Source organism: Leptonotus elevatus, chromosome 18 (genome assembly GCF_054856555.1).
Source record: "Leptonotus elevatus isolate MCC_2025b chromosome 18, RoL_Lele_1.0, whole genome shotgun sequence".
NCBI lineage: Eukaryota > Metazoa > Chordata > Actinopteri > Syngnathiformes > Syngnathidae > Leptonotus > Leptonotus elevatus.
Window position 1 is genome coordinate 8,085,880 of NC_141256.1, and position 17,286 is coordinate 8,103,165.

The 17,286-nt window shown below is 40.1% G+C and overlaps 1 protein-coding gene across 1 annotated transcript; it reads left to right on the forward strand.

Moving 5' to 3' along the window:
* Nucleotides 1-2,631: 2,631 nt before the first annotated feature.
* ripply2 (ripply transcriptional repressor 2) lies at nt 2,632-4,187 on the forward strand. Its single transcript, XM_086061447.1, has 3 exons — nt 2,632-3,552; nt 3,623-3,681; nt 3,822-4,187. Exons 1-3 carry the CDS (start codon nt 3,505-3,507, stop codon nt 3,997-3,999), a joined length of 285 nt encoding a protein of 94 aa, XP_085917573.1. The 5' UTR covers nt 2,632-3,504; the 3' UTR covers nt 4,000-4,187.
* Nucleotides 4,188-17,286: the final 13,099 nt, after the last annotated feature.

Sequence of the window (17,286 nt, forward strand, 5' to 3'; positions counted from 1 at the left end):
TGCTCTTAAGGCAACTGACCTCACAAACATTGGGAATGGAAAAAGAGTACAAAACAGTGTCAAAATGACCCAAAACAAAAGCCCGGCCGGCCTCACTCAACATTTGAGAGTGAATTCCGTTACATCTGCGTTGATGTCTTACACTTGTCCAACTTGTCGCCATTTGTGTGTTGTGTTGTTAACAAAATGGCATTTCTTCTCCATTTCTGCATCTGCTCATGTTTACACACGAGCCCCTCATTACCTTGCAAACCTTGTTTTGTATACACAAGGCTTGACACATGCTGTCACCCCCTGCACTTCTTCCATCATTCAAGCAGCAGGGACTGACAGGAGGACGTCTTCACACCAACACCCAAATGGCTAGCTAGCGCGATAGCTGTCTGTCAGTCTTCTGTCTGTTTGTCTCTCCATCTATGTCATGCTAGCTGTCTAGCAGCCTAACTAACTGCCTAGCTAGTAAGCTTCCTATCTATCTATCTATCTATCTATCTATCTATCTATCTATCTATCTATCTATCTATCTATCTATCTATCTATCTATCTATCTATCTATCTATCTATCTATCTATATCAAGCAGGCTAAATAGCTGTTCAGCTAGCTCTGTCTAACTAGCTGTCTAGCTAGCTATCTGTCTCGCTATCTGTCTAGCAGCGTACATAGCGGTCTATCTAGCTAGCTATCGGTCTCGCTAGCTGTCTAGCTATCTTAGGATGACCAAATGTCCTCTTTTGCCCGGACATGTCCACTTTTTCACATACTCTGGGAATAAATTCACAAAAATATCCGGCTTTCATTGCGTGACAAATCAGAGATGGAGTGCTTTGCGCTGCCAAAATGGAGGGTTTGGATTCAATTCCGGTTCACCCCATAACAAACAAAACAAAAAAGTCGATCACTGGAGCGAAAAAGTTTGGCCTTACAACATAATTATTTATTTATCAGTTTTATTTTCAACCAATACAGAGGGGTCATACGTTAAAATATTTATGTATTGCATCTTTGAGTAAACTGACTATCATTTAAGTATCTCGAGGCCGGCTGGAGTGTTCTCTTTTTTGGGAAATCAATAAATCACCCTAATCAAGTTCTATCTAACCGTTTTCATAACAAAATTTAATCTGGAATGGAGCTGGGGCTTCTTTGTATCTCCAATTACCAAACATCCACAAAGAAGAATACACTGCTTCTATTTATTCCCATCTTGTTATAAATGATTTCATCTGACTCATAACTTTGTCTCAGCTTGATGCCACTTTAAAGGAACCTGGAAACAAAGTCATTATCCTGTTGCTATTTTTAATGTACTGTTTTAACTGTACGTAATGTTGTGTTGTTTTGTGCTGCGCCTCATGGCCAGGACTCCATTGAAAAAGAGATCTGCGGATCTCAAAGGGATTTTCCTGGTTAAATAAAAATTAAAATTAAATACATGGGAAGCCAAAAGTGCTCACATTCATATATCCACACTTTGTTTTTGTCTTTCAGAATGGTCTGACCCTTCCATTTGGAAGGTTCTGTCTTTTGTAAAGCAGTTTTTTCCCTCGTCTTTTACACAACACAAACATGCAGAGCTTTAAATATCATTGCGCTATTCAGTAAGCATTGCGGAAGAACACCTTCAAATTTACTCTTCAGTAGCCGCTGTCTCTCTCTCTCCATGCCATATATGAAAGATGTCGTTTTAAACATTTGCTGTGGTTGATGATTGAACAAACCCAACAAAGGATGTGGTTTCAATTGAGTGTAGTTGTTTTCTCAGCAGCACACAAACATTTCCACAGTCACACTGAGCAGTGAAGATGCTGTCAATATAACAAAACGGAATGTTTCGTTGCTAAACTTCGTATGTATGCACCAGTTTGAATAAGAACTGTAATGAAGAAACAAGGTGGGCGCTATTAATTAACATTCATCTTGTGCTGTTTTGCTCGTTTGTTTGTTTTCCGACGCTTCAAGTTGGCAGAAGTCACATGTAAAGACACTCATCACCATGGAACCTCTGGCAAATGTGCTAAGCATTAATTTGAGGTCTTACACACACGTTTATTTACCAATCAATCAACTAGGATCCCAGCATGTAGCTTTGCACTGCCCCCTACTGATATGCAGTGGGAGAACACATTGCTATTCAGCCCCAAATGGGACTAATTAAATCAGTTTGTTTTTATTTGTCAAAGGGCTTTGCATCAATCCTAAATGTCCTTATGGACTAATGAGGTGTGATTGTGTGTGTATGCCAACAAAGCATATAAGGAACATATTTTACAAACATCTTATTTTAATTAGAAAATAAGAATATAGAGGGTTGTGTTTTGCTAATTTTTGCATGTTTAAAAATGAATTAATTATTTACATGGCTATCAACTGGGACAATCTGATAAAAAAAAATGTTGCTGTGGCTTTGGCGTACTAATGACTTGTGAAGGATAATTGAAGTATAATTGCATTTGGGGGGGGGGGGGATATTAAAAAGTATTAAGCTACACAAATGGATGGATTAACATTCATATATAATGTGAACGTCACATGCTAACTGCAACTTCAAAAAGGACTGACTGGATTTATTATTTTTTTCATTATTTATTTTGTGTAGTGTTACAGTATTTTGCATTTTTCTCTTTGCTCACATGCAGCTTTTGAGGGAAATTCACTTTCTTCTTGGAAGTCATCACAAGTTCAGCAAAGTTTTGATTGGGTTTAAATGCACATTTACTGTTACAGTAACTGTACAGTTACTGATATGACTAAAATCCTTAAGCAATATTTACGACCTGTTAAGGAACTCTTCTCCATGTTTGTTCGCACTCTAATGTAATTAATAGGGGGATTCACACTTTCGTACTGCTGAAAGGCTGACGCGTGTCGACCCCTTCTCACCCCTCCCCTCCCATCACCCACGCAGCGAGGGGTTGTCAAGAGGGGCGCGTGTGTCTTCGCACCTTGCACCCAAATGGTTTTACGCGGGGGAGATAACGTGAGCTTTTAATGGATTGGAAACGCTTGCAAAAATAAGTCGATCTTTTTGTAAGTGCGTCTTTAAATTGTGAAGCGTGCGGGGGTTTGGATGGATTTAACATGTGATCACTGCTTTATTTATATTTTTTTGTCACGAAGATGAAAATAAAGTGTGTCATTGGATGTGCATCGCCTTGAGAGCGTGCACCTGATGATTTATTGTATAGATGTTGTGAGGGGAAAAAATGTAATCAAAACAAGGTCAAATCCCCAAAAGTAAAGCAAGTTTGCTCCATTTGGTTGGGGTTTGCTCACGTGTGACTTCGCACCTCCGCACCGTGACGCATGGAGACACTTGACGACGCGTCAAAAGTCCAATTTGGCACCCGGCCCGGACAGCCCCCCGTTAAATAGCTGCATCCGCTTCGTCAGCACCCACATTGCGGCATCTCGACCACTTGACGAAAAGGACTCGAGATCACCGCCGTCATCTGGATTTGAATCTATCTTTGCTTCACGACAACGACGCGAACCAGACGTCCAACATGTGGAGACCGTGGATTAGAACCGAGACGACAGCTTCCATACTTATGGTAAATTTTGACTTGACTGAACAATTATTTGATTGGAAACAAAAGTCTAATGGTGATTTTAAACTTTCAGGCTCCTTTCAATCCTGCTGAAACGCAACCCAAACCAGCTCTTTTCGTTCACCCAGTCAAGTAAATTTCCTTTTTCCCCCCCCATTTCCGTTACCATTTTTAAAAGTATGCTTCAGCATGGCTTACTTTATTTTCATTCATTTAATTTTTTTTTTTTTACACGTTTGTACTCATTTTTTTTAATTTATTCCCTTTCAAAGGTTGTACTGGCCCAAAACCAAATGCTTTGACTATCTGTACCGGGAAGCTGAGATGCTCCTTCGGAACTATCCGGTCCAAGCCACCATCTGCCCCTATGAAGACTCTTCGTCAAGTGAGGAAGACACAGAGGAGGAAGATAGTGACGATGAAGAGGAAGAGGAGGAGGAGCTCAACTAAAGTTTCCAAATATGTGCATAATGCTTTAATATATTTCCTATTTCTATATTTATTGCTGTAAATAATTGTAAATAGACCATTCATCATTATATTGCCACACAAAAAAGGTTTATAATGCTTTTAAATTATTTTGTCAACTACCTCTTTTTGTATTTTGTGCAGCCTGCAATAAAATGCGTCCAAATGAACCTCGTTTTCTTCTCTGCGTTATGAATAAAGTTGGACTTAAATCCAAAGTAAATATAATGAAGTGTAGCATATTTCTGCTAACTTCAGTGTATTATTATAGAGACTAGATTCATTTTCACCCTTAATGGCACACAAGCGGCTCCTTTCCCACTGGTAAGTGCAATGTCGTAAACGTAGCACTTCCTCTGCAAAGTCGCCCGAGGTGCGTGCACGCGGTGCGTGACAAAATGGAGGCGTCAGCCTTCACAAGAAAGCTGTAACATGTGGACTGGTGTCGAAATACAATGCAGATATTTTTCCCCCCTTCTGTTTTGGTGATGAGGGCCAAAATATTGCACAATATTGACTGAAAACTTTAAGGCAAAACGATCAAATAAGTGGTCATATGTTAAAATATTATTATTAATAATAATAATATGTTTTTTTTATTTGTAACATACTTTATATGTACCAGAGATCTCAAAGTGCTACAATAATAAACATTTTAAAATAAGAAAACTTAAGCAAAAGTCACAGAGACAGATAAAACAAGTTTAGAAATTAAAATGTGTTTTAAAAAGAAAGGTTTTAAGTCCATTGTAAAATGGTGGAAAGCATTGGAAAATTGTAAAAAAATAAAATAAAAAAAAGTAAGATTTTTGTATTGAAAAAGCTTTCGAGTACAATAAATAATGTATGACCTCCTAATGCTACAAGTGACTATTTTCAGTTCTTTATAACAATATTTTGATTCTGTTTTTGGTACAGTGCCATTCTAAATTTGCCCATTTGTTTGGGCGCCCAAACTTTGCATCCCTTTCACACTGCACTTAGCCCAGTGCAGTGTGCCATATGTGTTGCATGCGCTTTGTTGGGGTTAACTATTCTAGTGTTTACAGGAACTTGCCAATGATACACAGACAGTAGGTCACTCTAAATACCATGCTGCAAGTGCAGGTTACCTTTGACTTTTGTTTTGGGAGCATTGGCCATTTTGTTGTGCTTACATTATATGAAAATGTTGTGCTCCGAAAAATGGACAGTAAAAAGCGGCAATTCAAAGAAGACGGAATTTTTGAAATACATCTTTAGAGCCCTTTATTTAATTTTTTTTAAATTACCCCTGCAGTACATTTGTAATCACTATAACTGCTTCCCAGTTTTGTAATACGACATCAGCATATTGTGTTGATGCTACGCCCTGTTGACCCGGACTCTTGTTGTCATTCTGAGGCGTGCCGTGGGAACTCTGGGGATGAACTGGACGTGTTTGGGAAGGGTGCAAACTCTACGCACCTTGGCGGGAGAGACTTGGTGGCCCCTGAATGCACCGTTGCCACTGAACTCGTGACCTCCACTAGTGCGCGGGCGGAATTATTCTGACACAGACCCCTAAATGCCCACTAATTTCCTCTCAAACGCACTTTTGTATGGTGTAAAGTTACATACAGAACTTAACTTGACATTTAGTAGCAAGGCTCCACTGCTTACACTAATAGGTAAAAGAAAAAAGAAAAAGAAGAAGTGAAATTTGGGGTTTGCTCTGATAACCTCTTCAACTCTGGGCTGCCTGCCTGCCTGGAACTTTCCCAGGCTTGGGTGTCGGACTTAATGCTATCAGTGGTGTCACCTACTTGGGTGTGAAATGCACTCACCTCCGCAGTTAAATATAAAACCAAGCACTGATGCCCTAGCTGATGAACTTTTAGCCCAAATACATAAAGCCGTTTATTATTATTATTATTATTATTATTACTATTTTCTGTCTGAACACTACTACATAAATAAACAAAAATTAAAAGTGGACGACAATGCCTTTAGAAACCGAAATTTTAAATAAAAAAAACAACAACAAAAAAAACAAAACAAGAAACCGAAATTTTCCATAAACTGAGAATCTTGTGCATGTTTTTCAATGGAAACTACTGTTGTCAAAAATGTCCTCTTTTTTTTTTCAAATGCATTTTCAGGCTCATAAATTGCTGTTATCCCATTAATGAAAGATCAAAATGACACTATTAAAAAAAAAAGTGGGTCCAACATAACCTCACACAGTAAATCATGTAGAATAAATTGAACTCTAAACAGAGTCTTTGTGGTTCCACTCTAAACAGAGTAAAATTTACACTTGAAAGAGAGTAATATATATATATATATATATATATATATAGAATTTCTGAGTGAACTTTTTTTAATAGTCCCCCCCCCCCCCCCCCCCATGGGATAAGCAAATTCTCTCGTACACACTAAAATTACTTTGAGTAAAAATTACTCTGAATAAGTGTGAATTTTACTCTGATTAGAGTGGGACCAAATCGACTCTGTTTCGAGTAAAATTGACTGTGCATGTAAACAAATGAACAGATTATGGACACAAGTTCATTTGGAATGAATTCGTAATGATCACGGTCCAACCTTCCCCAGCGTGCCACTGACAACTTTGCACCATTCTAATTTCTAACCCTTAGCGGCACATGCTGCCCTTTCTCAGGGTTGGGTGTAAATTAGGAAGGTGTGAGGAAGACACACCTTTAAGGGTGCGCAGACCCCCCAACACACACACACACACACACACACACACACACACACACTCCACACGCCCTTGTCTGACCTCTATATACTTACCATGCCTCCGTATAAGCTCCCCGACTTGCTCTTTTTTTGGCTCGGGAGACAAATGAGAGATTCTCACAAATGGATCATGCAAGTGTGCGTTTATGACGGAGAAAAGTCTATCTGTGGAATGTTGGAGGGCAAGTGACGGCGGCCATGCCCCGGTGAACTCTGTGACCGAGCTCAGCGGTGTGAGCAGCGACACTCGCAGAGGTGGCAAAGTGTGACCCAGATGAGCCCAAGACTGAAGCAGACAGAGAGAGATGCTTCTCACAGTCACACCTTTGGTGACCTTTTTGAGGTGGAGGCAGTCGCACTCCGCTTTGGATTGTTGTACGCCCCTGCTTGCACAATGCATGAGGCTCATGTGCCGTTTATTGTCATCCATTCATTTTTTGTAGTGTTCAGGGTGGGCTGTAGTCGCAGTTGGCTTTGGGTGAAAGGCAAGTCAAAAGTAACCCAATTATGGATCAAAAATGGACCGATCCATTTTATGGCTCAATTTCACCCAACTTTCAGGGTTGTTTTATACAAAATGACTCCATTTTTTGGACCCAAGTAAAGGATCTGACCAATATTTACGAGTTGTTTTACACTAAAAGACCAATTTTCTGACTCAAAGTTCGGTCAAACAGACCCAAGTAGAGGATCGGTCCATTTTTGACCCAACTGTTTTTAAAAGGCACCTTTTGCCAGTCAACCATGAGGAGCGTGTAGACAGACAACCATTTATTACTAACCTGAGATTTTTTTAAATTGTAATATATTTTAATAATAATATTGCTTGTGTGAAAATACAGAGGACCTTGAAAAATGATCATTTAAGAAATTGCAATTCCAATATTGAGGAAAAATATGATTGATTAATTAATTAATTCTTCAAAATATTTTTTTTATAATAGTACAGCCCTACTTATACACTTGTATAATATTTTAAAAATATTCTTACACTTGTATAAGTTTAATTAAATGCACTTAAAAAATTGCCTGAAAGGTTTTATGACAGTGAATCAGCGATAATTTGACTTGTTTTATTTCTATTTTTTCCCTATGGCAGCAGCACAGTGCGTTAATGGGTTAGCTCATCTGCCTCACAGTTCTAAAGTTCTGGTTCAAGTCCAGGCTTACTGTGTGTTAAATTTGTATGCTGTCTTTTTCAAACAGCATTTTCAGAAAGTATGTCATACTTTATGCCAGTTTTGAATGGCATGTTTAAAACTTTGAAGTCAAATGAATCCAGAAAGTAATAATTCATATCAAAGCGGAGCTAACATCTGGGAAAATTGGGTTCTTTTGGATCCTAGAGGATTAAAACGGATTAATTTTTTCCATGACTTGACCTTGACAAAATACATAAAAACCTTTGAGGCTTGTGAAGAGCATATTTGATCATTAGATGGAGTAACTCAATGAAGTTTAGTTTAAGGGTGGGTGATGTAACTTTCTAGTGCTTCCACTTGGGGGCAGTGTTGCACTTCTACACTTGACAGGGGTTTTGTTGTTGTTTACTAACAGAAAATATTTTGAAAATGTCTTTATGTGAATTGTGTCAATTGAATACAAGCTATTTGATAAGAATAGAAAAAAAAATACTTGTAATTACAGAACACATTGTCCTTTCGCAGTGCACGCATGTTTCATGGTGTCCACCTTTATGCCTGATCACACTTAAATGACACAAATAGGAGTTTGTCAAAGAGACATAGCCTCCATTTAAAGACTTAGTCTCTTTGAGATGCGGCGACTGGAGATAATTACAATTTCGGCAACATTTGCTAGGTGATTACCTCATAATCCCCAATTTCATTTGATAAGTCACGCATTGATTTAGCTGCGAGTTGGAGCTAATGGAGTAGCTCGCGCGACGCCGCATGGATTTGTATGCCGGGGCGAAAGGACAACGGCGGATTGAAGGCAGAAAAACAGACGCCCGCCATCGCCCTCCACTCAGTTAACAATGAAAGACGAGCTTAATCAAAGCAGCCCGAGTCCAAACAGTAAATCACCGCTGATACAATGACACGTGGTGTCGGTTAGAATAGGCCCTCTTACATAAAAAGCTGTTCCTTTCCCCCCTATTTTTTTTTCTTCTTTTTTTTTTTTTAAATAGCAGCTCCTGTTGCAAGGCAGGCAAAGGGGAGGGTTGGCATGATAAAAATGAAGACAGAAGGGGGAGGAAGAGAGGCAGCCTGCTTTGTATTCACCTGCATCTCTGGATCAATAAAAGATAATTTGGGCTGATTCCTCCCCGTAGGCCTCTTAGCAGACGGGAGGGGAGAGGGGTCAGCCGCTGCTGGGCTGCCAGGAGCTGGAATAACTTAGAAACACACTGCAAATTACTGGCCCTTGTTTGACTATCTCTCATTCGGCTTTTCGCTCTGCCGGGGAGAAACCGCATGAGGCCAAGTCCTCACTCTAATGGGATTGGATGAAAAGAAGGCGATTCCTTCCTATAGGCAAGAATCCAGTACATAGTCGCTCTGAATTTTTTTTTGACCTTGGTAACAATAGAAACAAAAATTTTCATTGTCTGGAGCACGTCCTGAATGTTGTAGGATTTGTAGGCAGTGGTGGGAAGTAACAAAACATAATTTTTTAATGTCTGTACAAGGGGTGTCAGGCGATAATTAAAAAAAAAATCGTATTTAACCACATGACTTCAATAGTTAACTCACGATTAATCACAAATGTAAATATTTTTTCCAAGTTTTCATACTATTGTTAACATAAAAGTAAAAAAAAAAAAGTTAAACTAATAGAAATATGGCTGCATCTTTTAGTCATTGATACACTAATTTCATAATTCAAAAAATTGAGTTAAAATTAAAAAGATGTACTGTACGTAAAAAATTATATTGATTAGTGTTGAGGTCATTTTTCTGCCACTAGATGGCATAATTGCATTTGTAAGACATTGGTGACGGCTCAGTGCATTTTTCTTTTCTAATCTTTCACATGAAGTAACTTGTGCTTGAAATTCTGCACATTTTTTATATTGCAAAATACAACTTGATCCCAGTCTCCAAAAATATATGCATTATTATGAAATTTATTACTGCTAAATTTTGACGTCTGCTGCGTTGCGACTGGAATTCCTCCCGTACAGGCTTTCCAAGTAACGGGTGGTCATTAATTGTGCGTTAAAAAAAATTGTGGCATTAAAGGAACTTTAAATTACGGTAACTCAAAATTAACGCAAACCTCGAGTCTGTACTTTACTTAATTTTTCTGAATAAATAAGAAACAGATTTATATCTCTTTACAAAAGACGATTTGATACGATGGGGTTGATACGATTCAAGGATGCAACCATTTTAAAATGTAATGATTTGATTCGGTTGAACTCAGTAGGATTACGATTCAATGCAACAACACATAAAATCTCTCCAAAGCCCAAACTATCTAAGTTCATTAAAATCCAAGAAACAACAAATTATTAGAAACGTGAAAACGATTTATATCTGGTGTACATCTCTCATAAAAAAGACGATTCGATACGTATCACGATACATGGAGGGTGATGCGATTCACGGATGCAGCGATTTTAAAATGTAACGATTTTGATTGGGTTTATCAAATCGCAAAATTTCAGGAGTTTCCCGAATGACCGGTGTGTTTTTGTGAAAAACTGTTTATTTGATATGAGTGAGTGTGATTTAGTGACAGAGTGTAAATAATGTAATTTATTCCCATACCGTCGCAATACAAACACCCGCTGTATGACAATCTTTGAATTTTAACGTCATGCCAAATCCCGTATGCTGTACAGTAGCTCCCTTGAGTGAAGACTCACAAAACAGTGAAACACGACAGGCTCCTTTGATTTAACATTCCAAGTGGTGACAACGCTTGGCATTTTCCTATGACATAATTATCTTCCCATTCTGGAACTTGCCTAGGCTGCCCAAAAACAATTGAACGACTGCTTCTAATCCCCACGAGGAAGACTGTGTGTTCTGAGATGTTTGGATTCACAGGTCAGGCCTAGTAAATTACCCAAGAATCAGATTGAAGGCAGGGAAATAACACGAGTAGTTGCTAGGCTGAAAACACATTTTTGCAGCCGTGAGGTGCGATTTTCTTCTTTTAGCCTTCAAGATCAGTGATTCCCACTCGGAATCAGCCGCTATTAGCCGAGAACTCGTAACCGCTTCTTTCCCTTTGGACCCCATTCACATTCCTTCATCAAAACCATTGTGTCTCGGCAGTTGGGAGGGGGGGGGGATGGCGCAGGGTTTTCGACGTGGGCTTATAGGCATGGAGGTTGCCGTCCATCACGGAGGGTCACCAGTCTGAGAGGAATGCTCCATGTCAGGAGATGTCAGGGGTGCGAAGGAGGTCCCCAGGGAAGACCCCAAACCCGCATTTCTTCCTGATCATTGCTGCACGTGTGGTGCTCTCCATCAAAGTACACAGGTGTACTTCGTATGCCAGTGTGCATATGCTAACTATTTGATTAGTGGGGGTACAGAGTGGGACCTTGTATGTTACCGGACCCTCTTAAAGTAAACTTTTTTTTTTTAAATCTAGAAAGTTCAATTTTTGTTGGAATTGCATGTGAATGCTGTCACTAGGCCAAAAATGCTAAGGAAAGAAAAACATTCAGGACAATCACCTCGATGGACAATTTAGAGTGTTGAATTGACCTACCATGCGTATTTTTGGAACGTGGGAGGAAATTGGAGTGCCCGAAGAAAACCCACGCAGGCCACGTGGAGACCATGCAAACTCAAACACAGGAAGGCAAAAGCCCGGAATCGAACCCTAGACCTCTAAAATGTTAGACGGAATTGCTAACCCGTTGTAAACCTGATCCTGTTATATATCAGAAAAATACTATTGCGATGCTAACAGTTAGCATTGCTAAGGTTTTAGACATATTCTTCCTTTACAAAAAAAAGACCAATAAGTCAGCTCTCATGCTTTGCACTAGCATTGTTGCTAATCTTACTTTTGACAATTCCATGTTTTTTAGCAAAAAAAATATTTATTCACTTATTTACTATTTACTATATATATATATATATGTATACACACACACAGTATATTATATAATGTATTATATACATGTACTTGCAATAAGTTTACAATCTCAGGATGAGGTGATGTATTCTTACAACAGTCTTTGTGTGCAGTGGCCACAAAATACGGATTTTGTCCACCTCAAGAGTAAATCAACAGTAACACACACAGGGAGGTTGAAAAAGTCTTTTTTTCAATTTGCTCTTTGATGAAAAATTAACTGCACGATAAAGAATCACCTCAGAAATCTGATTAATGTTTCGTTATTATATTTCAACATCAGTCATTGTTGCTGGTAGGAGCGATATGGTGGAGGGGGGGGGGGGGAGCTGTTTGAGGCCGATTTAGCTGGTGAGTCATTTCCATTCTAGTAGGCCGATCTAATCACCATATCATATTAGCATTCACATGAAAACACTAATTACAAAGACAGGGTGAACCTGATTTATGCTAATGGGAACGTGAATATGTGACAGACGCGTTCATCTGGAGTATCGGACCCTATGACTGCGTTGACGGTGATTAGCATGTGATTAGCATAGCATGGGTTAGCTGGGATGAAGCATGTGGCGAGCAGTGACGGTGACTCTTCACCTTCAAGTGATGTTAATCATTTCAAAACGAACTTTTATTCAATTGAATCTAAACAAAAATAATTCATTCAACAGCGATGCAGCGTTGGTTGAATGATTGCAAAACATGGAATAAATAAAATGCAAACAAATGGAGAACCTTGACCGACACACTCATAGTATAAGCAGGAACAATTTTTTTGTGAGATTAATTTACTTGATAATGCCTTTTTCATTTATTTTACTACTTCTATCTCATTCACTGATTCGCTAGCTAGCAGCCAATTAGAGTGGACAATGATGTGATTAATAGTAATATTTCATGTTTAACAGTGTTTTTTAGAGAATTTTTGGGGTTTATTCTTCATATTTTTCCCATTCATTTTAATTGCCGACAATTATACGTGGGTTTTTGCAATTGGAGGGCGGGGCTAGACCATATCCGCTGCGAATGTCGGTGGTCGACTTTAGTGTAAAATAACGTTTTTTAAAAAAAATATATTGCTCCATCTTCTGATCAAATCGTTTGGTTGATTGGTTATCGACAGGGGTGGGCACTTCCGTCGTTCCGTCATCCCGTCGTTGATGGATGCTGCATCGTAAAGCACTCCGTACAACATCCGTTAACGACGGGCCAACAGAACGATGGAAGTGCCCACCTCTGTATATCATTTTTGAAAAAAATCCTTAGCATGTAAATCCTACTCATAACTACGATGGCGTATCACAATATACGCGACTTTATAAAGTGGCAAATTTGCTTGAAAAAAACCTCAGAAACTTGCGAGAAATACTTGAACGTTTGTACCAATACTTTTTGGTCGGGTTTTCAAATAAGGAGATAGTCATGGCTTAACCATATGATTTATGAAGCGTTGGGTACTGCCCTGAGGATCAAGCATGTAAGTGAATTTATTAAAAATTTATGTTTACTTGTACATTTATGTTTCCAGAATTATTATTTACAGATTCATAAATGTTGGTATTTTTTTTTTTTGTACAAGTAACTAAGTTGATGTGTCGAATCTGCTGCTCTTTGTCATTCACTTGCATTTACCTAAAGTATGCTAGCTTCTGATTGGTTAGTGTTAGTCAGCTGATAGGGGATCTGGAAGTGTTGTCGCTCCAGCTGCCGTGTATGACGAGTAAAGTTTAAATTAAGAATGAATCCGTCTCAATCCTGCCTTTTCATTATCTGCCAACGAATCCTCACATTAGACTATAGCTACGCTACGTGTATTTCTCGTAAGTTTCAGAGTTTTTTTTCTTGCAAATCTTCCACTTTACAGTCGCAAATCTGCCGCTTAATAAAGTCAGAAATTTTTCACTTTATAAACTTGCAAATTTGCCACTTTATAAAGAGTTTTTTCTCCGAATATTGCCTCCCCAAAAATATACTTATACGTGGCCCTAATACGCCGTCGTACATAACCATCGCGACAAGCCGAGATTCAACCCTTACACACAACAGCTGTCTTGATCTTCAATCCAAAGAGGTGTATCACTGCCATCTACTGGTGTTTGTTTGTCAGTACACTTATATAGAAACTTCAATTTTACTTTGAACTAATTGCAAGACCCTCTTCTACTTCTACCTACTCGCCCATCCCTATGGGGCAGATGCCACGGACTTCCGACTTGCGGGTTTTACACATCAGCGCCGTTTCCGGCCACTGCTGGCCGCAATCCAACACTCGCACCCGCACCCCTGCGCCCCTCCCCAACCGCGTGCTCCCGCTCATTGGCGGGAGGGCGTCCTGGCAATCTGAAATGCTTCGGACACTGAGACGGACACTACACACTCGCAGCCTCGCACCCGTCGACGGGAACGCACAACCGAGCGGCCCACACGATGCAAACCGGAAACGGAAACAAAGCCGATGGGTGAAAACCCAGAAGTCGGAAATCCCGCCTCCTCCGTGGCACATACCCCATTGCAGATAGAATGTAGTACAATGATAAGAGTTTGTTCTGTTTCATCAAACTATTTCTTGAGCACACTTGTTGGCGGCGCAACTTCCCGGAGATTGCTGCAGTCCACCCGTTGGTGCTCTTCGCACCATCTGTTCTAAACACCACCACTGCGGCCCGTTGCTAACAAGAGGATACGTTTGTTTTGGGAGACACGAGAGCACAAAGAGATGGGGCCCATGTCTCTCTATCCCTACTTTGATCCCTCCAATGAAAGGACCCCGGGCGTTACCCCTCTCTCGGCAAAGCCCACCCTCACCATCACCGCTCCACCCCTCCCACCCAGTCTGCGGCTGATGGCTGACTTTGGTCACAGCGCACATGGCACTCCAGCAGAAGGAGCCCATTGACGAGGCAACAGATTGCCTTTGAGTGTACCTGATGGTTATCCATCCTCACTTCTCCCCTCCGCTAGTCCCCTTCTCGTCCCTTTGCAAGCGTCCAGAGACAATCCCAGTGTCTTTGCCATTCTCATACAAATTGCTCGTGGGTAGTGGATTTAGGAGAGTGGCAGAAGCCATTGTTTGCCAATCCGTATCAAAAGGGAGCAGCAATGTTGAGTGCGGTCCTTTTCTTAGTTGGGATTAGGGTCGGTTTTGCTCGGCGCGCCGCTCTCTTTGGGGGATGCCTTTGAATCCGTGTTTCATTTGTTTTTTTTTTGTTGTTGCCATTTTTACTTGGCAACTGAAAAAAAGTGAATGTTGTTTTACAATGGTTGTTTTCTTATTTCAATGGTACTTGGATCTAAAAATAGAAATAGGAAATGTTAAGCCACTTGATAGAATTGCTGAATACTTTAAAGAAATGCTCTGATTTCTGCAGACTTGGGTCGATTAGTGGAGTCTAGAGTTCAAAGCAAACGTGGTGAAGCAGTTTTCCGCTGTTATGCTGCACGCAAATGAAGTAAGAAGTGAGGTTAGCCCCCAAAATGTATTTATTTTTCAACGCTTTTAAATGTTGTACTTTTAAGTATGTGAAGAACATTTGTGCATGATATGCACTAAATAAATAAAGCTATGTAAACTTGTCAACCGCCACAATCAGTCCGGACCCTGACCACAATCGATCAAATGATCCAGCAGCCATATTCTATCAAAGGCAAGCGTGTTTGAGGCACTATTGTAATCGACTTCATGCATTACGTCTGAATCGGAAAATATGATTTCACTGTTGTTCATTGGACAAATGTCATTGTTTTCAATTCATTTATGTCCACATGGAGAGCCACATATGGACTGGTAGACTTGAATTAATTCAACTCAAATTCCGTCCTGTCACCTATTTTTCATTTTGGATTTTTGATCTGAGCTTTAAATTAAAATGTGAAAAAATATATTTTTATTGTTGTTGATTTAAATGATCACAAATTCCGTCTATCCATCCAGCCAGCCATCTTTTATTATATACGTGATTAAGGTCTACTGTCATTTTAAATCTTTTAAGACTAGCGGCCATTGGTTTAGCCACAGTTGAAGATTGTGTCACCTTGTTGACTGGAAATTTTGCTCCTCCACAGAGCACTATAGTCTGGTGACAGAAGCAGAAAGCCATTACTGAGACCAAATCACTGGTCGCCAGCCAGTCGTAGGGTAAAACATATAACAATACTCAAATAAGACAATAATAAGCCAATTTTTCTATTCTCATTTTCAATGCCTTGCTTTCTTCCCTCCCTTCCATCTCAAAACCTGGGGCGCTAACTAGCGAACTGCCAGACTTCCCATTCTGTCTCTTTCTGTTGGTCTTTCATATTTTTTCTGGGGTTTCTTGGGCAGTTTGGGATTGTGAAGTGTGTTTTTACATACTTGGCCAATAAATCTTGATTGCCAGATGAAAGTAGAAATATGAAATAACTGAAAAAAAGCCCAGGAAGTACAAAAGTACATCTTTCCACCTTGCACATCGTCATCTGCCTTAAATAGGCCTCCTCAGGTGTTAGCAGTGATGTGTGCAGCCACATTATTGTTTGCTATTGGGAATCAGAGTCTGGCCCTGACCCTGCAAGCCCCACTGCCCCCCCCACCACTAGCCCCCCCTCCCACCACCACACTACCACTAACCCCCCACCCCCCGCCTCCTCCTCCTGCCCTCCTTCTGCCCTGCTCTGGTCCCTCATCACCCCAGCTAATACCAGGCTCATTACACCGCTATCGATCGCCTCTCGATGCACGCCGAGAAGGCCAAAGAAGTTCTGTCTCGCCTTTCGCTCTCCCGTCATCATTTTACACGCTTTTTTATCGTCAGCAATTGGACCTTTTCTTTTCTGATAACCTGCTGGAGAGAGATCTTGAAATGAGAATTTGAGCTTTTTTCTTTCCTTGCCAAATCGGGAAGCATTGGATTGACAATTATTTCGTTACTTTTTAATGATAGTTCTAGTTCCAAGAGATTATCCAACAGTTATACGTGATATTGCAATCATTACAGCTAACTTTGTTCTTTGTTCTCGTTCGATTAAATTCCGCCCGATTGACAACATTCCAAATGACGAATTGATCCCTAATGGCTCTCATCCACACATGATTCAGTGAATATGTACGTGTTTACCGGGGAAATGTGCGTTTTTAACATTTGTTTCCCTTCACTGCAAAGTCATCTGTTTTCTGGTGCGCAATGCCAAAAGACGATTTGATATCAAAAGTGAAATCAAATCTCTTCCCACTCATCCATCCCCTGCAGGCCGACCCTTCATGTTGCTTTTATCTTGTCGGTTGCCGGTGATTTGGCGCCTCATATAATAAGACCCAATTTATTATCCAAATCTCTATAGTGGGCAGCCATGTGTGGGCTGAAGTATAAACACCGTGGCGGCGGCTTTGAGGGGAAAGCAGGTGTTGAATTACAACACTTCCTAGTGCAGCGGGCAGCAATGTTTCATGCAGATGCACTTAACACATGGACCGGGGCTGAAAAACACAGTTTTCAAGCTGTTCGTAAGGAA